At 40.1% G+C, this 25,165-nt stretch overlaps 1 protein-coding gene across 1 annotated transcript in view; it reads left to right on the top strand.

Annotated features, from left to right (window-relative positions):
* JADE3 (jade family PHD finger 3) overlaps positions 1-25,165 on the top strand; it is a 96,191-nt gene that overhangs the window by 17,485 nt on the left and 53,541 nt on the right. The window contains exons 2-3 of the mRNA XM_028113326.2: positions 12,281-12,337; positions 13,094-13,173. Of these exons, the coding sequence (XP_027969127.1) occupies positions 12,292-12,337; positions 13,094-13,173 (126 nt within the window). The 5' untranslated portion in view covers positions 12,281-12,291. The remainder of the gene's footprint in view (positions 1-12,280; positions 12,338-13,093; positions 13,174-25,165) is intronic.

Raw genomic sequence — 25,165 nt, 5'->3', positions numbered from 1 at the left:
TCTTCTGGTATCTTTTTTTTTTTTGAGATTTTTATTTATTTATTTGACAGAGACAGCAAGAGCGGGAACACAGGCAGGGGGGAGTGGGAGAGGGAGAAGCAGGCTTCCTGCTGAGCAGGGAGCGGGACGTGGGCTCGATCCCGATACCGATCCCAGGACCCTGGGACCATGATGTGAACCGAAGGCAGACACTTAACTGAGCCACCCAGGCGCCTCTGGTATCTCTTTTTTAAAGACAAAGATTTGTTGGGGATGAGGAGAAGCAGTAAAATATGTAGGCTATGTTCTTTTTCTTATTTTTTGTTTACTCAGTCTCTAGATAGATATTTATGGCTTTAGTCACTGGACTACTGAAATGTGCTAGAGAAGAAAGATATGCGAGGTGAACAGGCTTGAAGGGAAGTTTTGTTTCCACAACATTGCATTGAAGTAGTGTGATGGATTGAATTGTTGTGTAGAAAGGGGTGAATTCCGAATTAAACCATAGGCAGTAGACTCAAATAGCTTCAACGTGGAGATTAGTATTGTTTTCCCCAAAGCAGAGCTGATCAGCTCAAGAAACATATTTATGGCATTTATGATTTCTGTTGAAGGAATAGTTGAGGAGGTTCTTTGCCCACATGGGCAGGACTTGACCCTTAAGGATATAAGAAGAGTTCTGCTTTGGGCTGACCAGTGACCTAACTCAAACGTCTGTCTCTGTTAATGGCTCTGGAGAATATTTTCCTGAAAGCCTAAGGGAGCTGGACTTTTCAGATGTTTCTTTACTTAAGGATTACTTCCAAATACCATCATGGATTTATCCACCCTGATTTTATCTCAGTCCTTCTTGAACCTGTTTACATTTTCATTCTGTTCCACTTCTTGAGCTGATGAGTTCTCTGAGTTCCCTAAGCATTGCTCAAAGTCCTGCTTTCTTTTTGATAAAATTGCCTTTAGGTTTCAGGGAGTGCCCCTTTGTTACTTTTACTCTGTGAGTGGGTGAATAAACTCAAGTCAATCATTTCTACACCCTTCTTGAGTCTTGTTTCTGCCTCATCCTTTTAGAGCAAGATTTCTCAACCTTGGCAGTATGGACAATTTGGACCAGATACATCTGTGCATTGTAAGAGACTATCCTGTGGGTTGTAGAATGGTTAGCAGCCTTTCTAGCCTCTAACCCCATAGATACCAGTAATAGCCCCCTTCCCAGTCATGACAACCAAAATGTCTCTAGACATCACCACACGTCCCTTGGAGGATAAAATTGCCTTCAGTTGAGAACCACTGCTTTAGATATCTGTCTTTCCCAAACTGCAAAGTTTTGTGCTTTTTGGACTACCATTATAATATGGAGGCTTCTCTATCAAATTGATTGTATTGTGCTTTTCTGGATTTTTTTTCCAGCTCTGGTTAATGTCCATGTTGAATGGCAGTGACAGCTTTTTTTATAGCCTCAGTGTTTCAGGTCAGCTGCATCATTTGTGGGTGGCATGAGTGACAGACACCTTGAAATCTTAGAAGTATTTTTTTCTAATTATAAATGCCCTATATGTGTACTGGAAAAATGTGGACAATGGAAAAATTGGGGAAGAATTTTTTTTGTCACCCCAAAATCCATCACTTTAACGTTACTAATGTAACTAATGTTGGTAAATTGGTTTATGGCCCTCATCTGTTTTCTATATATTTTATTTCATGTAATCTCACTGTAAAACCAATTTTTAGACTTTTTTTCCACTTAACATGTTAACATAAAGTTTTCCCCATATGCCATGTTTAAATGATTGAATGAAATATGATAATATGCTTTAATTATTCCTCTTTTGTTTGATAGCCAGATTTGTTATTATTTTTATTATGGAGTTTTAATGGACATTTTTGTCCATAATTATTTTCTGTGTTTTGGATTATTTTTCAAAGATGAATGTTGGAAGTAGAATTCCTGGGTCAAAAGGTGTGAATATGTTTAAAGCAGAGCCTTAGATTATGTTTTAAACTGCTGCGTGGCCCCGCAGAGGGCAGTGAAAAGGAGCTCCTTGCACTGACCATACATTTCAAAAGTCTGTCTCTTGGGCATATAGAAGGAAAGGGCTGTGTTTAAGTTAATCACTTTACCTTGCCTGCCTGCTCTTCTGTGGGAATATTAATGGGGAGTCAAGTAGTCACCAAACCACAGACTTAGATTCCAGTCCCAAATAATCCCAGTTGGGTTAACTTCCAGACAGTGCTCCTTTAAAAGGGAGTTTCACCCAAGGAAGGCATTTACTTTATACGTTTGTATTTTGCCTGGCTTACAGTCACCGTTAAAATAAATCAGCATGCTGTTAATCATTTTGGTTGAGATTATACTAGGAATAAGATCTGAAAACTGCCATCAAATTACTGTTCCCAAAGGGTGCAAGGTGAGGGCTGGTGCACGTTTCATTTCTGCCAAAACAAAGGCATACTCAGTGTGGGAGGTAAGGAAGAAAAGAATGCCTTTATAAAGTCTCTACCCTAAATAGAGGATTAGAAAATAAACAGCTGAATAATATATCCACATATAAGACATTGAGGTGCATCATGAAGTTACTCCAAGATTGCATTGTATTTATTTATAGTTTTGCTTAACAAAAAATTTTATTCTGAAGTATTTTTAAAAAGTATACCACTTAGTGAAGATTTACATATTGTCTTGAGTAGTATGGGTGCCTAGAAGCAGAATATGAGACAGTATTTGAACATGTATGATTTATTGAAGGAATGCTCTCAGGAGAAACTGATAAGGGAGTGAGGACAAGAGGGTGGGGAAGAAGGAGCTGAAGTAAGGATGTGGTCTTAGGGAAGCCTAGCCTTACCATGTTTTGGGTAGAGTTGGGGGAGGATGTAGAACTGGTTGCTGGCCCCCATCAGGAGGGAGACTGGGGGAGTATAATCTCCCTGACAGGACTCCTGCGCTTAGTGAGGGGGACAGCTGTGAACCATTAGCAGCCAACAGGCAGTAGCTGGGAGGAGGGTATGTTGACTAGGTAAAGGGGATCTGTGTGGGACACCATAGCGTCTGTTACTCTTTCGAATGTTTACTTTGTGCAGGATACTGTGCTAAGACTTGAGAGTAAAAGATGAATGTGACATAGTCCCAGCTTTTAAGATGGTTGTGGTCTAGTGGCAGGGCTGACCATGTACAGAATATTTACAGTGTAAGCAAGGTGCTTTTTACACTGGCAAAAGCATGCACAGAGACTCAGAAAGCAAAGGAGTGAATAATTGTGGGAGAGGCCTATCTGGAGAGCTTCATTGAGGGGATTCAACAAAGAGGTAGAACCAGGTTAGGGGCAAATGGGCTGGTCAGGGTTAACAAAGAAGGAACTGTAGACAGAGGGAAGAGCTCCGTGCAAAGGCCATCAGGTATGAAGTAAGATGTGTTCATGGAATCTCACTGGGCCTAGCATGTGCTGGAGGTAGGGAACAGCAGCTGATGAGACCTAAGAGATTGGAACCAGAATACTGTGGGCCTCCAATGTCACGCTGAGGAGGCTGGGCTCAGAAGGGGCAGCATTCCTGCTGTCATCCCTCCCAGCCTGCCTAAGGTCTCAGGGTCAACTTGGAGTACTCATTCCTGATATACCTGCCAGCTCTGCCCTCTGGTGGCCATGTGGCTCCAAGCATGTCCTTTAAATGTTTCTGAACCCCAGTCTCCTCATCTGTAAAATGGCTGGTTGATGATGGTGATATTTATAGGACTTTTGTAATTAGAAATAATAAATAAAGACAGATCTAAAGATTTACTATCATTGTGCTGCATTTACTGTTCTTTGTAATTTTTGTACAGTGATTAAAACAGCAGTGCTATCACAGAAATGGGACAGACAGTTCAATGCACTATAACAGCCCAAACCCCAAAATTTTGCTTGCTGTGTTTTCTTTTCTAAAAATCATTAACAACCCACTTTCTTATTTCCCAGGACTGGTGTTACTGGTGTTAGTTAATCTGTCCTAGACTCTTTACTGATAATGCAAGATTTTTTTGTTTCCGTCTTTATAAAAAGTGATTGTTACTGTAATAGTTTTTAAAAACACAAAATTTTGCAGCTTCTTAAAAATTTGCTCCTCCCTTGGTCATGAACAGTTTGATAACCAATGGAAACAATGGAAATTACTATATTGTACACCTGAAACTAATACAGCATTGTATGTTAACTAACTGGAATTAAAATAAAACAAATACTACATACATAAAAACATAAATAAGAACATTAATTAATCAATTAATTAATTAATGAAAAGAAAATTGGGGATACTGTTTTAGCCAAAGTTCCTAAGACCAGAACTTCAGATGAGAGGAATATCTGTCTCCCAAGAAGTCATGGGTCTCCTGAAACTCAGGGAAGAGGAGAGAGGGTAGGGTCTATGTTCAGTTGGATTTCTTCACTGAGAGTTTTTGGAGAATATAACTATTTCTTTTATGGCATATGCTACCTTCAATCCCAGTATGAGTTATCCATCTGGAGGTAATGTTCAATAGACAAAGAATTTTTCTATTGCTAACTCTTCTTGACTCTGCCTAAAAATTCTCATTGGTAAAATGTTACAATAGCTTTTTTTTAAAGATTATTTATTTATTTGACAGAGAGAGAGCACAAGTAGGCAGAGCAGCAGACAGGGGGAGAGGGAGAAGCAGGCTCTCTGCTGAGCAGGGAGCCCGATGAGGGACTCGATCCTAGGACCCTGGGATCATGACCTGAGCTGAAGGCAGCCACTTAACCAACTGAACCACCCAGGCGCCCCTAAAATGTTACAATAACTTTTAAAGGTCTTTTTAAGCTTTATTGAGGTATAATTTATATACTATAAAATTCATGTATTTTAAGTAGACAATTCGGTGAGTTTTGGTGTATTTACAGGGTTTTGCAACCATCACTGCTGTCCAATTTTAGAATATTTCTGTCACCCCCCTCACAAAAAAAACTTGGTGCTCATTTGTAGTCAGTCTGCATTCCCACTCCCAGCCCTAGGCAACCACTGCTTTAGACATTTTGTATAAACGGAATCACACAGTAAGTGATCTTGTCTTTATGGCTTCTTTCGCTGAGCATATTTTGCTAAGTTTTTTTTACATGTTTTATGTATGTTTTTCATATTATAGCATGTATTAGTACTTTGTTCCTTTTTACTGCTGAGTCGTATTCCATGGTATGGATGTACCACAGATTGTTTAACCATTCACCTGTTGAGAGACATCTGGGTTGTTTTCCAGTTTGTAGCCATTATGAATAAAGCTGCTATAAGCATTTGTGTACAGGTTTTTGTGTGAACATAAATTTTCATTTCTCTGGGCTAAATGCCCAGGAGTGCAATTCCTGGGTCCTATGGTAGTGGCATGTTTAATTTTTAAAGAAATAGCCAAATTGTTTTCTAGAATAGCTGTACCATTTTACATTCCCACCAGCAATGTATGGGTAATATAGTTTCTTCACATCTTCACCATTTGAATTAAAACTATTTTTTAGTTCAGTGACTGTGGTCTTAATTTTCATTTCCCTAATGGCTAATGATACTGAGCATCTTTTCATGTGCTTATTTGCCATTCGTATTGCTTTTTGATGAAATGTCTGTTCAAGTCTTTTGGACATTTGGATATTCTCCAACCATTTTCTTAAAAGATTTATTTATTTGAGAGAGAGCAGGGGAAGGGGCAGAGGGAAAGAATCTCAAGTAGACTCCCTGCTGAGTGTGGGGCCCAGTGCCGGGCTCAGGCTCAATCTCATGACCCTGAGATCATGACCTGAGCCGAAATCAAGAATCAAACACTTAACCAACTGAGCCACCCCAGCACCCATTTTTAACAGAATCATTTGTTCCCTTACTGTTGAGTTTTGAGAGTTCTTTACATATTCTAGATACAAGTCCATTGTCGGATGTGTGGTTTATAAAGATTTTGTCCTGTTCCGTAGCTTGTTTTTGTATCTTCTCAACAGTCTTTTGCAGAACTATTTGGATTTTGGTTTGTTGTTGTTGTTTTTCATTTTGATGGAGGTCAATTTTTCTTTGACAGATCATGCTTTTGGTGTCAGATCAAAGAACCCTTTGCTTAGCCCTTGATCCTGAAGATTTTCTCCTATGTTTTTCTAAAAGTTTTATAGTTTTACATTTAAGTCCATAATCCATTTTGAGTTAACTTTTGTGTAAGGTACGAGACTTAGGATGAGGTTCATTTTTTTTTTTAACTATTGTGCCAGTACCATTTGTTGAAAAGGCTATCCTTTCCTCTGTTGAATTACTTTTCTACCTTTATCAGAAATCTGTTGGGCATATTTGTGGAGTATATTTACTTTTAATAATGCAAAATATATTAGGTTGTGGTTGGCAGGATATCTATGCCCTAATCCCTGGAACCTATGAATATGTTAGGTTACATGGCAAAGGAGAATTAGGGTTGCTAATCAGATGACTTTAAAATAGGGACACTATCCTGAATTTTCTGGGTGAGCATGAAGTAATCACAAAGGTCCTTAAAAGTGGAAGAAGGAGGCAGAAGAGAGGGTCAGAGAATGAGGTGTGATGACAGAAGCAGGGTCAGAGACATGCAGTGTTGCTGGCTTTGAAGATTGAGGAAGATGGCCAAGATCTAAGGAATGTGAGTGGCTTCTAGAAGATGGAAAAGGCAAGGAAATGGATTCTTTGCTCGAGCCTCCAGAAAGGAATGCAACCCTGCTGATACCTTGATTTTAGCCCAGTGATACCTGTATCAGACTTCTGACCCACTGAACCGTAAGATAATAAATTTGTGTTGTTTTAAGCCACTGAGTTTGTGGTAACTTGTTACTGCAACAATGAAATACTAATAAATCTATATTTTAGAAAAGCTCCCATTGATAACAGGATTTTAAACGTTTGGGCATAGCATTTCTCTGGAAAGTTTACGTATTTGGAACATCCCAATGATATCAGACAAATGAAGTTCTCAATAGAGAATAAGTGCATTCAATAGGAAATAATTAGAAAATATACTACTTTTTGTTTTAATTTCTGTATTCATTGTGACTTTAAATTACACATTACTTTTTGATATATTTTATATATAATATTTTTTATATTTTTTACTGTTGGTTTTGTTTGCATTTCAGAAGAGCCTTTGAATGTCTTTAAGTTTTGCACTAAGGAGCCAGACGTAGCCCCCAGAATTTATATGATAGGAGGGTAACATTCTATTTAAAGAAATAGCCTTCAGGGCACCTGGGTAACTCAGTTGGTTAAGCGTCCAACTCTTGATTTCAGCCCAGGTCATGATCTCAGGGTTGGGAGATCAAGCCCTGTGTCAGGCTCTGCATGGGCATGGAGCCTACCTAAGATTCTCTCTCCCTCTGCCCCCCTCCCTCCTCCCTCCCTCTAGGAAAAAAATAAAACAAGTTTGTAAAAAATAGTCTTCAACTTTTACAATATATACAAACATTGAATCATTATGTTGTACACTTGAAACTAATTTAGTGTTATATGTCAGTTATATCTCAATTTTTAAAAACATTCAGTTGACTTTAACAGTAGGACAAATAGAATTTTGATCAATGATTTTGATACTTGTGCTAATCCTATTAGTTTTTTTAAGAACAGCTTTTATTGAGATATAATTTACATACCATACAATTCAACCATTTAAAATGTACAACTTCATGATTCTTAATATATTAACTGATATTTGCAACCATCACTGTAGAGCACTTTGAATATCTTATCTACCTTCTGACTTCACTATTTCTGATGAAAGGTCAACTGTTAATCTTATTGGAGTTAGGAGTCACTTTTCCCTTGCTACTTTTAGGATTTTCTCTTTGTCTGGCTTTCAGCAATTTTACCGTGATGTACCTGTTTATGGATCTCTTTGCAGATGGTAGTGGTACAGGTGGCAGTATAAATGACTTAGAGCTTGTTGAGCTTCCTGAATTTGCAAATTAATTTTTTTCAGTAAATTTGGGGATTTTTCAGCCATGATTTTTTTAAGATTTATTTTTTTTGTATAATTCTTTTTTTTCCAAGATTTTATTTATTTATTGGACAGAGAGAGACACAGTGAAGAGAGGGAACACAAGCAGGGGGGAGTGGGAGAGGGAGAAGCAGGCTTCCCGCGGAGCAGGGAGCCTGATGCAGGTCTCGATCCCAGGACCCTGGGACCATGACCTGAGCCGAAGGCAGATGCCCAACGACTGAGCCACCCAGGCGCCCTGTGTATAATTCTTTTTTTAAAATATTTTATGTATTTATTTATTTATTTGACAGAGAGAGAGAGAGAGCTTGCACAAGCAGGGGGAGCTTCAGAGGCAGAGGGAGAAGCAGGCTTCCGCCTGAGCAGGAAGCCTGATGTGGAGCTCGATCCCAGGACCCTGGGATCATGACCCGAGCTGAAGACAGACACTTAACTGACTCAGCCACCCAGGCACTGCAAGATTTCTTTATTTTGGAGAGGTGGGGGGGTTGGGCAGAGGGACAGAGAGAATCTCAAGCAGACTCCGCACTGAGCTCAGAGCCTGATGCAGGGCTTGATCTCACGACCCTGAGATCATGACCTGAGCTGAAGTTATGAATTGGACACTTAACCTACTGAGCCACCCACGTGCCCCAGCTGTAATTTTTTTGAATATTTTTTTTGCTCCTTTCTCTCTCCTTTCCTTCTGGTACTCTCATATATGTTGGTGTATTTAATGGTGTCCCATATTTCTCTGAGGTTTTATTCATTTTTCTTCATCTTTTTCTCTTCTGTTCTTTGGCTTGCATAGTCTCTTTTGATCTATTTCAGGTTCACTAATTCTTTATTTTTCCAGTTCAAATCTGCTGTTGGGCCCCTTTAGTGAATTTTTTCATTTCAGTTATTATACTTTTCAATGCCAGAATTACCATTTGGTTCTCTTTTATACTTTCTACCTCTTTATTGATAGTCTTACCTTCCTTTACTTCTTTTTTTACTTTCATTTCTTTTTTTAAAATTATTTAAGATTTTATTTATTTATTTGACACAGAGAGAGGGAGAGCACAAGCAAGGGGGAGCGGCAGGCAGGGGGAGAGAGAGAAGCAGTGCTGAACAGGGAGCCCGATGTGGGGCTCAATCCCAGGACCCTGAGATCATGACCTGAGCTGAAGGCAGACGCTTAACCAACTGAGCCACCCAGGCGCCCCCTTCCTTTATTTCTTTAATCATGGTTGTTTTGTTTTGTTTTGTTTTTTAGCTTTTTGGACATATTTATATGGCTAATTTGAAGTCTTTACCTGTCAAATCTGATATCTGTTTGCTCTCACAGGCAGTTTCTGTTGCCTTTTTTTCTGCTGTGTAGGTCATACTTTCCTGTTTCTTTGTATGTCTCATAATTTTTTGTTGGAAACTGGACATTTTAGATAATATAATGTAGCAACACTGGGTACTGGCACCCCCCCCCCCCCGCCCAGGGCACTTTGTTATTTGCTTATTTCTTTAATGACTGGCTGGATTATTTTACTAAAGTCTATTTACTCCCCACCTTTTTGTGTGTGTGTGAGGGGCAGAGGAGGTGGGGGTAGAGGGAGAGAGATAAAATCTTAAGCAGGCTCCACGTCCAGCACAGCCCTGACACGGGGCTCAATCTCACTACCCTGAGATCATGACCTGAGCCGAAATCAAGAATCAGACACTTAACCAACTGCACCACCCAGGTGCCCCTATTTACTCCCCATTTTTGCCCTGCAGTGTAAGTCTTGATGTTGTTTCTTTTTTTTTTTTTTTAAGACTTTATTTATTTGACAGAGAGAGACACAGTGAGAGAGGGAACACAAGCAGGGGGAGTGGGAGAGGGAGAAGCAGGCTTCCCGCAGAGCAGGGAGCCTGATGCGGGGCTCGATCCCAGGACCCCGGGATCATGACCTGAGCCGAAGGCAGACGCTTAACGACTGAGCCACCCAGGTGCCCCTTGATGTTGTTTCTTAGGGGTGCAGCCTTTGGTATGCCCCAGTCACCCTGGTATGACATTGGTTTTGGCAGGGCTCTTTTTGACTTCTCCCTCACCACACCACACTGTTAAGCTGAACTGGCTGATTGCTCTGTTGTTTTTAATACCCTGGGACATAAATTGTTCTACAAACTGATCCAATCAAACTAGAGCTCCTTCAAAGGGATAGTTCCTGAGATCAGTATTTGAGATTTTTTTCTGACCCCAGGATTGTTCCTCTCAGCTCTCTCTTTCCCTGGTTCTCCAGCATGCTAGCCGGCCTAGGCTCGAACTTCTCCACACTCAGTTGCAAATGAAGTCAACTCCCAATGGGGAGAGATTTTGAGCCCTCTCTTCTATGGTCTACTTCTCTACCTGGGCAAAGTCTCTGAGCCACAGCTCTAGTGTAGAGGGTGGGGACAATGATGTATTTCCCTCTGAGTGGTAGCCCCAGGTCTCCTAGGTTTGCCTCTCCTCATGTAGAACCCCCACTCGATGAGCTGGAGTCAGGGCAGTTGGAGCCTCAGTATTCTTGGTGGCACCACACCCAAGGTATAGCCTCCATCCCAGGAGCGGGGGCCATCTGGAAGAAGGAAGGCCCAGCCTCTGAGCTACTCTTGTCTGGAACTTAACCTCAGCAACAGGTAGCTGGGGCAGGATGAAAAATGCTGTCATCCTGCTCCTCCCAGGAGGAAAGCCTTACACCTGGGAGCTGGGGGAGAGGGAGCTCTGTGTTCTTGGCTGCACCAGTCTGGTGTGAAATCTGTGCTGGGAGAGGTCCAAATACCACAAATTCTTTTTTACTGAGTTTTAGTAGATTTCCTTTAATAAATGCATCTTCATTTGCTGTATGCCCTTAAAACCATTTCTAGAGACTAAATGAATAGTTTTTTGTTTCTTTTTAAAGTAGTTTTCACCAGTTTCACTGGGGAGTGGGTTGGTGAAGCTCTTCATTCACACTGTCATGCCAGAAGTGGAACTCTATTAGCTTTTTAACACAGTTTTGTTTCTGTTCCCCGTAATTGCTCACAATGGCCTTGTACTAGGGTTTCTATCTCCTTTGTAGATTCTGAGTGGCTCAAAGGCAGTAGCTCTGACCTTCATTCCTTGTGGAATCATGATTGCCTCTAATAGCATTTTGTATACTGTGGCACATAGAAGACTGTCAGTTACTCATTGTATCAGTGTCTTTTCTAGTTCATTTCTTCAGTACTTGCTTTGTAACTTGGAGTGCCTTCCATTTTTCTTATACTCTAGTGCTGGTGTGTTTCCAGAAAAATTGTGCCTCTTTTTTATCTGCCATTGGCCACACATACACAAGGAAGGGCACTTAAGTTTTAAGTTTTAGTCAAACCCATTGTACATTTTTCACAATATTAGGAGCTTTCTTTTTTTTTTTAAGTGCTGATGATTACTCTTTTTTTAAGATTGTATTTATTTGTTCATTTGAGAGAGAGAGGGCACATGTGAGCAGGGGGAGGGGCAGAGGGGGAGGGAGAGGAAGAGGGAAAGGATCCCAAGCAGACTGTGCACTGAGTGCAGAGCCCTATGTGGGACTCAGTCTCAGGACCCTGAGATCATGACTTGAGCTGAAACCAAGAGTCAGACATTTAACCAACTGAACCACCCAGGCACCCCTGTAGGCAAAAATGGGGAGTAAATAGGGGCACCTGGGTGGCGCAGTCGGTTAAGTGTCTGACTCTTGATTTCTGCTCAGGTCACCGGTGAAACTGGTGAAAATTACTTTAAAAAGCTTTCTTGTGGGGTGTGTGTGTGTGTGTGTGTGTGTGTGTGTGTGTGTGTGTGTGTGTGTGTAAATTTTAAATTAGGCTAGTTGTTTGGGGGATGGGGCAGGGAGAAAGAAAGGGAAAAAGGGCAGACAGAAAAGCAGTATGGTTGTGCTCTTAAAGGTGGGACATGCTTTACTTGTTCTTTCTTCAGCCAACTATGTCTCATGCCTTTTGACCTTGGCCCTTGACAGCTCTGCCTTGCAAATGCTTTTTCCTTTCCTGCTCCTCCCCTACTGGGGTTCCCTGGCTGGTGATGGCCACATGGCTACCCACTTTTGTTTGGGTGGACAGTGGTCATGTGGCCCCATCTGAGGCAGCCAGTTCTGGACCATTGATCCAGTGCTGCTTGGGCATCCTCCTAAGGCTCATATGTGACCTCCTCAGTCTTTGTTACCCTCCGTGTTGGAGAATTTGATGGTATCCTTCTCCCATCACTGTCATTTGAGAATATTTTTGGCAGAAATAATTTGATTTGTGTGATTTACCTGCTGCTGCTTCTTAGGATCTATAGGGCAGTGTTGACTGCCTTTGAAATGGTGTGTGTGTGCTGACTGTTTTATTCAGTGTTCTCTTTCCCAGGATGCTCCAGGATGAAACGTCATAGAACAGTCAGCAGCAGTGACAGTTCAGACGAGAGTGAGTAGAACCGGCCAACCATTGGTAACTCTGTATCTAATACTCTTTGAGGGTTTATTCTTTGACTTGAAGACAAGCTGTTTCATGTTTCTTTCAGTGGTTAAAAAACAATGTATCTAGGAAGGAAAGCTTAGGGTACTATTTTTCTTATTCATTTAAATTTCATTAGAAATAGGTGGGAAAATTGTGGCTTTTTTGTGGCATATAGCATTTTGTTCTTTACTTTTCATTTACCAGAACAACAAAAGCCAAATCTAATAATGATTTAACAGTCTTTTCTAGAAAGGACAAAAAGTATGAGAGCATAAATTATAGGCCCTACAATTCCAATTGTAACTAGGTATTAAATGTTTGACTGGATGAATCATCATTTGTAGCATTTGGGGGAGGGCTGAAGGATACACAGATTACTTGCCTCACATTTTTAGTTTTTCCAGTTGCTTTTACGGATACTTTTGCTCCAGGTGGAATGTGAATCATGTTGTTCCAAAATGTTGTGAAGTATGATTACACCAAATCAAACCTCCTCAACATTAGCACTGTTGAAGCTTTTACATGCTGGGAGGTCATCTATAAATGTCGTTAAACACCATTATGAGTCTTTCTTGATTGCGATTTAACTGTTTTCTTCAGTGGTATGAGATCACTGTGCTCTTCTCCACCATACCTCTCATATTCTCTTGGATGACATTTAGTTATGTGACATTTAGTAATATTAGCAAGTCTCAATATTTTTTGTCTAATTATCTTTTGCAGGTCCTTCCACTTCCTTTACTTCTGGCTCAATGTATAGGAGCAAGTCAAGAATTCCAAATGAACACAAGAAGCCTGCTGAGGTGAGATCAGATATTTAATTTTTAGACTGAAAAAAATAGATAGCTGCCTTCTGCCTACATACTTACAATGGCCAAATCTTAGAGGTGTGAGGATTAAACTATGTGCCAAAGGATAGACTTGTTTTCTTATGAATCTTTTTTGGTTTTTAAGAAAGATTCCGTTTTCTTATCCCTTTGGGAAAACAGTAATCATCACACCGATTTCATTTTGGTGATGACATTTAGGTGCCTGGCTTTAGAATATAAGGCCTCCCCTAGCCAAGAAGTCAAAGGGAGCCAGACTTGGGGAATTGGGAAGGACCCAGAGATCTGGCCTTGATTGGAAAGAGCTAAGTTGGCAGGTGAAAGGTAGTACAAGTAGGGATTGATGGGAAGATTATGGATGGAGAGGAGGAGAAAGATAGGTTGAAGATCTGAGCTATGGGCTTTGAGGGGTCTTTATAGACTTCAGAGCACTGCCAGCCCAAAGAAAATAAATCATTCCTTGTGAGGCTGGTCATCCTCTTTTTTAAAATAAGATTTTATTTATTTGAGAGAGAGAGAGCATGAGAGAGAACATGAGAGTGGGAGAGGGGAAAAGGGAGAGGGAGAAGCAGAGTCCCTGCTGAGCAGGGATCCTGACTCGGGGCTCAGTCCCAGGACTCTGGGATCATGACCTGAGCTGAAGGCAGATGTTTAGCCAACTAAGCTACCCAGGTGCCCTGAAGCTGGTCATCTTCTACCCCAAGGGCAGCAAAATGCCAGGGTTGCACTCGGACTTGGTACTGGTTTTGCGGATCCTATAGACTTTCCTTTATGATAATTAAATGATGAGAAACTGACATTGTGTGTCTTCACTTCTATGAGTAGACTTCTTTAGCTACAAAGGAAAAGGAGTGTATTAGTTAACTATTGCTACATTACAAATGATCACAAAACTAGTGGCTTAAAGCAGCAAACATTTATTATCTCAGTTTCCATGAGTCACGAGTCTGGGCACAGCATCCCTAGGTTCTCTGTTCCAGGTCTTTCAAGGCTGCAATCAGTGTGCTGACTGGGCTGTGTTCTGGAGTTTCTACTAGGGAAGAATTCACTTCCACGCTCATTCAGGTTGTTGGCAGAATTCATCTCCTTGCAGCCAGAGGACTGAGATCCCGGGTTTTTGCTGGCTTTTGGTGGAAGACTACCCTCTGCTCGTAGAGACTGCTCCTAGTTTTTTGCCATATGGCCTTCTCCATACATCCTCTCAAAACATGGCAACTTACTTTTTCAAAGTCAACAAGGGGAGAATCTTTTGTTCCAGTCTGCTAAGGCTGAGTCTTTTTTTTTTTTAAGATTTTATTTATTTATTTGACAGAGAGAGACACAGAGAGCGGGAACACAAACAGGGGGAGTGGGAGAGGGAGAAGCAGGCCTCCCGCTGAGCAGGAAGCCCAAGGCGGGGCCCAATCCCAGGACCCTGGGACCATGACCTGAGCCAAAGGCAGACGCCCAAAGACTGAGCCACCCAGGTGCCCCAAGACTGAGTCTTATGTAGTATAATACAATCATGGGAGTGACATCCTATCACATTTGCCAAATTACATAACCTAACCAAGGAAGTGACATTCCTTCACATTTGACATAGTTCTATTGGTTAGAAGCAAGTCACAGGTTCCACCTACCCTCACACAAGGTGGGGCAGGGAGTGTATTGCTTTAGGGTGTCATCCAGAGAGAGCATTTCTCTCTCTCTTTCTCAGAGGTCACTTTTCATTTAATCTGGTCACTTTTCATTTCCATCTTTTGCTTAAGATCTTTCTGGGCACAGTAAAATATCAGAGTGTGTTTATATGTGTCTGTTTCAAGCAGAAATACTTAGGGAATAAAATGCACATAAACAGGAACAGAGCAAATTTCCCATCTATCCAGAGGAGGCTTTGACTATAGAATGGTGAGAAAGAAACTTTGCTACTTTTCCATTTAGGACAGCCAGTCCTAGAACATAAAGTGACTCAGTAGCTTTGGGTCTTAAGTCCTGATGCCTCCAGTTCAGTGAGAATAGCAGTCTTTTGTTGCAAGGGATAGGGGACCTGGGCTACTGGAAGCAAATTTTTTACTTTATATTTCACATTCTGTTATAAAAGAGAGAACCTGATATTGTAGAACAAAACTAGCTTTGGCATTAGAAGAGAATGATTCCATGTTTTGCCTTGCTGGCTTATTTCATCTCTCTGAAATAATTTGTTTTGTCATTATAACATGGACATTATCACAGCTACCTCTCATAGCTACCATTTATTGAAATTTTATGTGCCAAGAGCTTCATATTAGACAATCTGATTGTTTCCCAACATTAAGCAATTATAATAATCTTCTTGGGTGCTTCCTTCATTTAAAAAAATTTTTATTAATGTCAGTATGGACTCATGTACATTTATTTTATACTTGAGGCTATAATCCAATACTACATAATTTATTGTGTTGCTCAAATTGTTTCATAAATCAGTGAAATCATCTCATATTTTTCTCTTCAGTTCCACTGATTTCTGTTCTTAGTTTTATTATTTTCTTTCTTTGGGTTTACTTTGTTCTTTTTCTAGATTCTTGAAGTGGGTGCTTCGGCTGTTTGAGACTTTTCCTCCTTTTTTTTTTCCTCTTCTAATGTAAGAATTTTAGTTTATAAATTTCCCTTTAATTTTTTTAAAGATTTTATTTGAGAAACAGAGAGTGAATGCAAGCAGGAGGGAGGGGTAGAGGGAGAGGGAAAAGCAGGCTCCCTGCTGAGCAGGGAGCTTGATGCGGGGCTCAGTCCCAGGACCCCGAGATCATGACCCAACCTGAAGGCAGATGCTTAACCAACTGAGCCACCCAAGCACCCCTATAAATTTCCCTTTAAACAGTTCTTTAGCTGCATCCCATTAATTTTGATATGTTTATTTTCATTTTTATCCAGTTCAGTGTATTTTTTATTTTTCTTAAGACTTCCTCTTTGACCCATGGCTTATTTAGAAGTATGTTGTTTAGTTTCCAAGCACTTGGAGACTTTCCTGCTATCTTTCTGTTATTGATTCTAGTTTGAATCCAGTTTTGATGGAGAACATTATTTCTACGATTTCACTTATTTTACATTTGTCAAAGTTTGTTTTATGGCTAAGGATATGGTTTCTTCTAGGTAAATGTTTCATTTTATGGTACTTGCAAAGACTGTGTATTATGCTGTTGTTGGGTCCTACTGGTTGACATTGTTCTTCTGTATCCTCACGGATATCCTGCCTAATAGTTTTATCAGTTGTTTAGAGAGGGCTGTAGAAGTCTCCAACTGCAATTATGGATTTGTGTATTTCTCCTCTCCGTTCTGTCAGTTTTGCTTTATGTATTTTGAAGCTCTATTGTTAGGTGCTTACATATTTAGGACTGCTATATCTTGGTGAATTTAGCATCATTTAATGTCCCTCTTTGTCTTTGATGATTTTGTTTGCTGTGGAGTCTGCACTATCTAATATTAATATAGTTAGTGGCTTTCTTTTGATTCATGTTAATATTGTATATTTTTCCATCCTTTCACTTGTAACATATGTATGATTATATTTGAAGTGAGTTTCTTATAGATGATGTATAATTGGGTCATTTTTTTAAAAAGATTTGTTACTTGAGAGAGAGAGAACACGAGTGAGGGGCGGGGCCGAGGAAGAGGGGGAGAGAATCTCAAGCAGACTCCCTGCTGAGCGCCAAGCCCGATGTAGGGCTTCATCCCACAACCCTGAGCTCATGACTTGAGCAGAAATCAAGAGTTGGATGTTCAACCCCCTGAGCCACCTGGGTGCCCCGAGTTGAGTCATTTTTTAATCCACTCTTTCAGTATCTTTTAATTGGACTATTTAAGCCACTTATAGTTAATGTAACTTTGGGTATGATTTAGTTTATGTCTGCCATTTTGTTTGTTTTCTATTTGTTCTCTCTATTTTTTGGTTTCTCTATTTTCTGTCTTCCTGTGGATTACTTGAACATTTTTTTGAATTTCATGTTGACTTTTCTGTAGTGGTTTTGAGTATATATCTTTGTGTAGATTTTTAGTGGTTGCTCTTGGGAAGCAACCTTTAAAAAGGAGGACTTTTTTTAATGTGGTCTCTACATTTTATCACTTCAAGTGAAATACAGAAACCTTAACCACTGGGGCACCTGGCTGGCTCAGTCAGTAGAGCCTGTGACTCTTGATCTCAGGGTCATGCATTCAAGCCTCATGTTGGGCATGGAGTCTATTTAAAAAGAAAAAAGAAAAGGAAAGAAACCTTACCACCATCTAGGTTCATTTATCCACCCCTCCCCACCTTTATAGTATAATTGTCTTAAATATTCTCTCTACATACTTTGAGAACTGTACTAGACAATGTTATTATTTTTGCTTCAACCAACAAACATTTATAAAACTCAAGAGATGGATAGTTTATTATATTTACTCATATTTTTATTCTTATTCTTCCCTTATTCCTGATGTCCCAACATTCCTTTTGTTCATTTCCTTTCTGTTTAAAGAACTTCCTTTAGCCATTCTTTTAGGGTAAGTCTGATGGTGATCAATTCTCTTAGTTTTCCTTCATTTGAGAATGTCTTGGTTTCACCTTCATTCCTGAAGGATATTTTCACTTGATACAGAATTCTGGTTTGACAGTACTTTTCTTTCTGCACTTGAAAAATGTGCTACTTTCTTCTGGTCTCCATGGTTTCTGGTGAGAAATCTGCTCTCATTCAAATACTTGCTCCCCTGTAGGTAATCAGTCATCTCTTTTCCAGTTGCTGTCAAGATTTTTCTTTGTCTTTATTCCCAAAGTTTGATTATGATGTGCATGGGCATGGATTTCTTTTGGTTTATGCTGTTTGGAGTTTGATCAGCTTCTTGAGTCTAGGTTTATATCTTCTGCCAATTTGGGGACGTTTTCAGCCATTATTTCTTCATCTGTTTTTTCAGCTCCACCTTCGTTCACGACTTCAAATGCATGAATGTTAGATCTTTTGTTATTTCCCCACAGGTCCCTCAGACTCTTCTCTTTTTTTCAGTATGTATTCTTTCTTTTGATCAGATTGGGTAATTTCTTTTGTTCACAAATTCTTCTTATTGTGTTAATTCCATTCTTCTATTGAGCCTATCCCATGAGTTTATTTCAGTTATTGTATTATTCCATTTCAGATTTTTTATTTGGTTATTCTTTACATCCTCTATTTCTCTGCTGAAACTTTCCATTTGTCTCAAAAGTGTTTGTAATTTCTTATTGAAGCACTTTTATGATGGCTGCTTTAAACCCCTTGTCAGATGATTCCAACATCTGTGTCATCTCAGTGTTCGTGTCTATTGACTGTCTCTTCTCATTCCCAGTTCTTAGTATGATGAGTGATTTTCTATTATATTCTGGACTTTTTTGGTATATTATCAAACAGTAAGTCTTATTTAAATCCTTTTTAGCAGGCTTCTGTAGTAACCAGGCCAGTGGGGAGGTGGGGCACTGACTCTGTACCACCAGTTGCAGAATTCCTAGGCTTCCCGTCTTACTTCTGTTAGTCTCTAGGAAGATAGTTCTGTTATCTCTCTGGAACAGGAGAGGGGTGTCTCCCTACTACTTGGTGGGGGTGGAAATCCCCACCCTGTTGCCTCTACTGATAGCAGCAGGGGTGGTGGTGGTGGTAAGGGGTACTACATTACTCGTGGGTGATGATCACAGTCCAGGCTCCCTACCCAGTCTGTGCTGATCCCACATTAAGGAGGAGGGATACTTTGTTATTGTTGGGTGGGAGTGGATGTCAGGGCCTCTAAGGTGATATCCACTGATGCCACAAGAGTTGCCCTTTTCAAAAAAAAACCACTTTATACATCTTTCATGAAATATAATTCTTATACCATACAGCTCATCTACTTAAAATGTATAATTTAGTAGGTTTTAGTCTAGTCACAGAGTTGTATAACCGTAACTACAGTCTAAATATAGAATTTCATCACCCCAGAAAGAAACCCCCTACCCATTAACAGTAACTCCCTAATTCCCCTACTCCCAGCCCCTGGCAACCACTAATCTAACTTCTGTCTCTATGGATTTGCCTGTTCTGGACATTTCATATAAATGGAGTCATACAATATACAGCCTTTTGTGTCTGGCTTCTTAAACTTAGCATAATGTTTTCAGGGTTCATCCATGTTGTAGCATGTGTCAGTAGTTCATTTATTTTAATGACTGAATGATATTCCATTGTATGGGTATATCACATTTTATTATCCATTCATTAATGGACATTGGGGTTGTCTCCATCTTTGGAGTATTATGAATACTATGAACATTCATGTACAAGTTTCTATGTGGACATATGTTTTCAGTTGTCTTGAGTATACACCTAGGTGTGGAATTGCTGAGCCATATGGTAACCCTAGTTAACCATCTGAAGAAATGCCAGGCTGTTTTCCAAAGGGGCTTCATCAGTTTACACTCCCACTACCAGTGTAGGAGAGTATTTGAAATGTGTTACTGCTATGGGCACCAGAGACTTCCTTCTAATTCTTCTGGTGACTTTGTTTGTGTCTCCTGTCTTGGATTAGAATCTTCCATTTGTGCTTGTCCTCAGCTCTCCCATTATAAGCCACAGTTATTATCACTGGAGGCTTTAGCACGGTGGTAGAATACTGGGGAAAGACATTGTTCTCTCACTTCCTGATTACTCTCAGTCTTTGAGATGTGTAGTGGTTCTGTTTCTGGGGGTGAGATGGGGAAGTGGACTTTAGGGGTAGAGCTTTTTTTTTGTCCCTGCCTCCTATTCCCCTATCTGCCTGTAGCCAGTATCTTCTGGTATGCTCAGTCTCTGTCCTTAAGGTTCTCCCTCCTCTAGATTAAGGCTTTTTTCCCCTGTGTAACACAGGGAGGCTGAGCTTGGGTGCTTTGCCCTTCTTCCCAGCACTAATGAAATTACACCAGTGCCCTCACCTGATAGCCTTCCCATGCAGGTGAAGTTTTTTGTTGTTGTTGTTCAGTAAGAGAGCCAGGACACAGAGCACCAGGGACTCAGACAGCACCACTTGAGGAGGGGGGGCCTTCTCCAGGTTTTCCACCATCTTCCCTATGAGAGCCTAGTTGGGTTTCTAGAGAAAAAGCTTACAAGAGGTTTGGAACCCCCTCTTACTGTAGCCCCCAGGAACTTCAGTCTCTCTTGGTTGTCCTCACTTTGCCCCCGGCAGTTTGTCAAAAGTTCTGGGTTAAATGTTCCTGCTGGAGCTTATGCCCCAGGTAAGCAAAAGCTCCTGTCCTCGTTCTGCGTGGGGCACCGGGTGTTATGCACAAACAATGAATCGTGGAACGCTACATCAAGAACTAATGATGTAATGTACGGTGATGAACATAACAATAAAAAATTAAAAAAAAAAAAAGCGCCTGTCCTTGCGTCTCCCTGCAGGCATGTTCATCCATCCTTGAGTTGGCCATTTGTCCCGCGACTCATTTCTCTCAAGGGTTCATGAAAAAATCGTTAATTTGCTCCCTGTCTTGCCTTTTTCTTCTTGTAAGGGTGGGAGTTTCTTTCTTTCTGACTGAAACCTTTTGTTTGTAATGGGAGTTTGTCACTGAAATGCAGTGTAAATGATTGTTTTCACTGGGCCTTTATCAGCTGCATTAATAGGTACATATTTTCTTCGATGTTTAGTGCTTCACTGGTATTCCTGTTTATGCCTGCCCCTGATTTATCCTCTAGAGAAGAGTTTTTGGGGTGTGTGAATTCCACGTATGGTTCAGCGGCTTTGGTAGTTTCTGCAAATTGTATACAGGCTTTTGAGGGTATGTTTTCAATGTGTTTTTTTGTGTATGTGTGTGCTAGCACCTTCATCGGAGTCTCAAAAGGGCCCATACTCTTAAAATGTTTCTCAGAAGCCAGTTGCCCTAGAAAAAGCACATAGTACCAGACGACTAATTTGAATGTATTAAAAAGTCTTCTATTCTTTCTCAAAAGCCAGGATATTTTCACATATATTAGTCCGACTGGTCTATAAAACATAACCTATCTTAAAGGATTGATGGCATATCATCTATAGTTCCATAGTCTCATTTATTATGTCTAAGACTTTCATAGCAACAGAGTCAAAGCTCACATATTTTAACTTGGCAGAGAACACTGCAACACTCTGAAATAGAGCCTGTATTTCTAACATGCTTGATTATTTGGTTTTCTGACCTGCAGGAGATAAAAACTACCAAGCTTGCAAATGCACACTTACTGTACAAAAAAGGGATAGTGAGGGATGGGAGAAAAACTTGCAAAGTAAACCTCAGATGTCATCTCTTGTGTGAAAATTGCCCAGATCTCCCAACTCAGACTCAGTTGCTCCCCCTCCTCCATCACCAGGATGCACACCACCTCTGTTGGGTAGTGGGTAAGGGAGGTAATCAGACCTGCCTAAGTTGCCCAAAAGTACATTGCTTTATGGTAATTGATGTTTCAGTTGATGTCAATGCAAAGCCATCAAAAATGTCCTGTTTTGTTCTGTGTAAGAAAACAGAATTATTTTAAGCTATTTGAAAAATATTTCTGTGAAAAAATATTTACATGATCTTTAAAGGTCTAAACTTAGAAATTGAATAAGCTTTGCTCCGCTGGAGAAATTAACGTGGGACATGGTATCTTGATAATACTGGGTACCTTTTGTCATCATATAAGAACAAGTTTGTATTCTTTGTTAGGTTTTCTCTGCTTTAAGTGGTTGATTCTTTTAGGTAACCTGAACATCTTTTTTTTTTCATCTTAAGATTGTATAATTCTAAGAAAATCACTTACAGTTAATTCCTTTTGATTAAATATAGATACCACATTTGCAGCTGTTTTTTGGTGCTGTTGGGATGACACATCTGTTTGTGGTCATTATGTATAGTTTCATATTTAAGTGACTGTGAATCAGAACTAATCCGTTTCTCTGCTACAGTCACATGAACCAGACAGTTTTCCCTTTTGTGTCATACAGGAAGTAAATGTTTTGACTTTTCCTCTAAAAAATGTCACAGAAATGTTCAGACTAGCTATGCTTTAACAAACTGCCCACTGAGAGATGTTAATGAGAGCAGTAAAAGCCAGAGCTGTCCGTGAAGGACATTTTCATTTTGTGGCTCTGGCAGGTTAAGCATTGATATTCTAATTGAATTCATAGTGAGGCCTCCTTTGTTTCTGCATGCATCTGAGGGGCGAAGATGTATATGCACTGTTGGACTTGGCATAGCTTCTGGGCTGTATGTTAGCCTGTGAATCCCCTCTTTGACCATAAAAGAGCAGATATCTGGTAAGTACAAAGCTTTTTTGTTTCAGAAACTTTTGGGGAAACTACCAATGCATATAAAATAGGCACACAATTAAGAACTTGTAAAACTTCTCAACTTCATTACCTAGGTCAATGTCAACATCTAGAGCCTTCATTCATAATCTTTAATTTAGCATCAAATGCCATGTTTTATTTTGTGAAGTTTCTGCATTACCTTGGGGCCTATAGAGAGGTGGCTAGAGTTTTTGATGGGCCTCTTGCTTGGGAATCCTATCTTTGGGAGCTGAACCATGGATGTTTTAGGTGAGCCATGAACTCACATCTCCTTTATCCCATCAGTAATTACTTTTATGGACTAGATAGATAGGAGAACTTAGCTATATACTTCTTTCTGCTTTTAGAAGTAAAGCTGAGGGGTGCCTTGGTGGCTCAGTCGGTTAAGCGTCTGCCTTCGGCTCAGGGTCATGATCCCAGGGTCCTGGGATCGAGCCCCGCATCGGGCTCCCTGCTCGGCGGGAAGCCTGCTTCTCCCTCTCCCACTCCCCCTGCTTGTGTTCCCTCTCTTGCTGTCTCTCTCTCTGTCAAATAAATAAATAAAATCTTTAAAAAAAAAAAAAAAGAAGTAAAGCTGAGACTATCATGATGATGATAAAATAATAACTACAGCTAGAATTTATTTAGCAATTACCATGAGCCTAATACCATGCTAAGCCCTTTACATAAATTGAGCCATTTAATTCTTATAACAACCCCTATGAGGTGTTGTTGTTATCCCCATTTTACAGATGAGTAAACTGAGACACAGAATTTAAATAATTTGTCCCAAAGTGGTTGGTGAAACCAGTAGACCAATTTGGGTAGTGTGTCCCTGGGCCCATATTCCTTTCTTTAAAGATTTTTAATTTCATTTTTGACTATAAGACATTTGCCTGGTTCAGACATCCAACTGTGACACAAACACATTCAGAGAGATCTAGCTTTTGTCTTTCTCTCCTCACTGTTTTCTCCCCCACTCCCAGAGGTAGCCATTTTTTAAAAAAAGCTTTTGGTTTATCCTTTTATTGTTTCTTTATGAAAATATATACAAATATGTGCATATGTGTATGCCACCGTATGTGTATAGAACTCACACCCCTCTACCCAGGATACACTAACGCTATTTTGTTTGCCTGTATTCATTTTTTAAAACCCCCCCAAATTCCTTTTCTTATCAAAAGCAGATTCATGAGACCAGTTTGGTAAATATATTTCATATTACTTTGCAGATATCTGCTTGAGTACTGAACTTACATTCCTATCCCTTCTTCAGCATTTTATGTTCTGCCTCATGCTTGGGATGTTTCTACAGCAAGATAAAGCAGACTGTTGTGCACTGCCTTGAGTAAAAATGCTTCTCTAGAAACCTTGGATCTGATGCTATTTAATCTGGCTAGCTTATAAAATTGAAATCAGGCTTATCATATAGGTCTGCTGTTTTTCTCTAAAGGTGGAAGTAAAATTATAGTAGTCATTAGATCTAGCCTTCATTCTTCATTTTAAGAAAAATAGGTCTGAATTGATTGGGGTTCCTGCCATCTGAGGTTTCCCAGACTTCACAGAATGTCTGTTCCCTGGAGGTTTGGTATTTCTGAAGCCGTGGACAAGGGCCAGATTTCACTGGCCTCTGCTTTTATATGTCTTTGTCTAGAGTCTTCAAGTTACTCTTCTGTTTGGTAAACATGTGTATTAGTTTCCTAGGGCTGCTGTAACAAATTACCACAAACTGGGTGGCTTAAAACAACCGGAATTTATTTTCTCACAGTTCTGGAGGCCAGAAGTCCAACATTGGCTAGGCTGTGCTCCCTCCCAAGACTTTAGGGGAGATTCAGTCCTTTGCCACTTCCAGGTTCTGATGACTGTCAGCATTTATTGACTTGTGGATCAGTGAATCACTCCAATCTCTGTCTCCATGGTCACACTGCCTCCTCCTTTTCTGTCTTAAATCTCTCCCTGCCTTTCTTTTGTAAGGATACTTGTCATTGGATTTAGGGCCCACCCAGATGTTCTAGGATAATCTCTTCACCTTAGAATCCTCAAATTAGTTATATCTGCAAAGATCCCTTTTCCAAATCAGGTAACATTCATAGATTCCAGAAATTAGGATGTAGACATAACTTTTGGGGGGGCCACCGTTCAACCCACTGCAATATGTTTCTAGGCTACTTAGGAAACTACAGAACAGATTTTTATAAGCAGTTATATCAAGTATAAAGACATGGCTTAAGCTATATGATGAGATGGTGTGACATTATTAAGCCCTAAGCATGGTTTGCAATCAGTTGATTTATTTTGTGAAGTGTATCACATGGAAAACAATTAAATATTTTAGGAGGTTGAAAATACTTAGCCCTAGTAGTCTTTCCAGATCTAAAGTAGGATTTCCCATAGCACTCTCTTTCCCAAAGACAGTAGTTTATTTAGCACAATTGTAAATTGCCACCACTACTTAACCACTGGCTCATTAAAGGCACTGTAGTCTTTTATAGAAATGCACCACTGTTAGGAAAATGGTGATTGAGTTTCTCCCCCTAGCCATCCAGAACACTGAGCTCTATGCAAAACATGTTAAATGGATATGACTGTGATCCTCTCTTACCCCCTTATGCAAAGCATTATGTAATAAACCACCAGGTTTTTTTTTTTTTCTGTAGACAGCTTTCTCCCTGCACAGCACCCAATTAACTTTAATTGGCTAGGATTCTTGGTAGGGAGGTCATTT

This window comes from Eumetopias jubatus, unplaced genomic scaffold (assembly GCF_037043125.1).
Source record: "Eumetopias jubatus isolate StellerSeaLion01/CBP00866 unplaced genomic scaffold, mEumJub1_p1.0 scaffold_11, whole genome shotgun sequence".
Lineage (NCBI taxonomy): Eukaryota > Metazoa > Chordata > Mammalia > Carnivora > Otariidae > Eumetopias > Eumetopias jubatus.
This window is presented reverse-complemented; position numbering and strand designations above follow the sequence as displayed.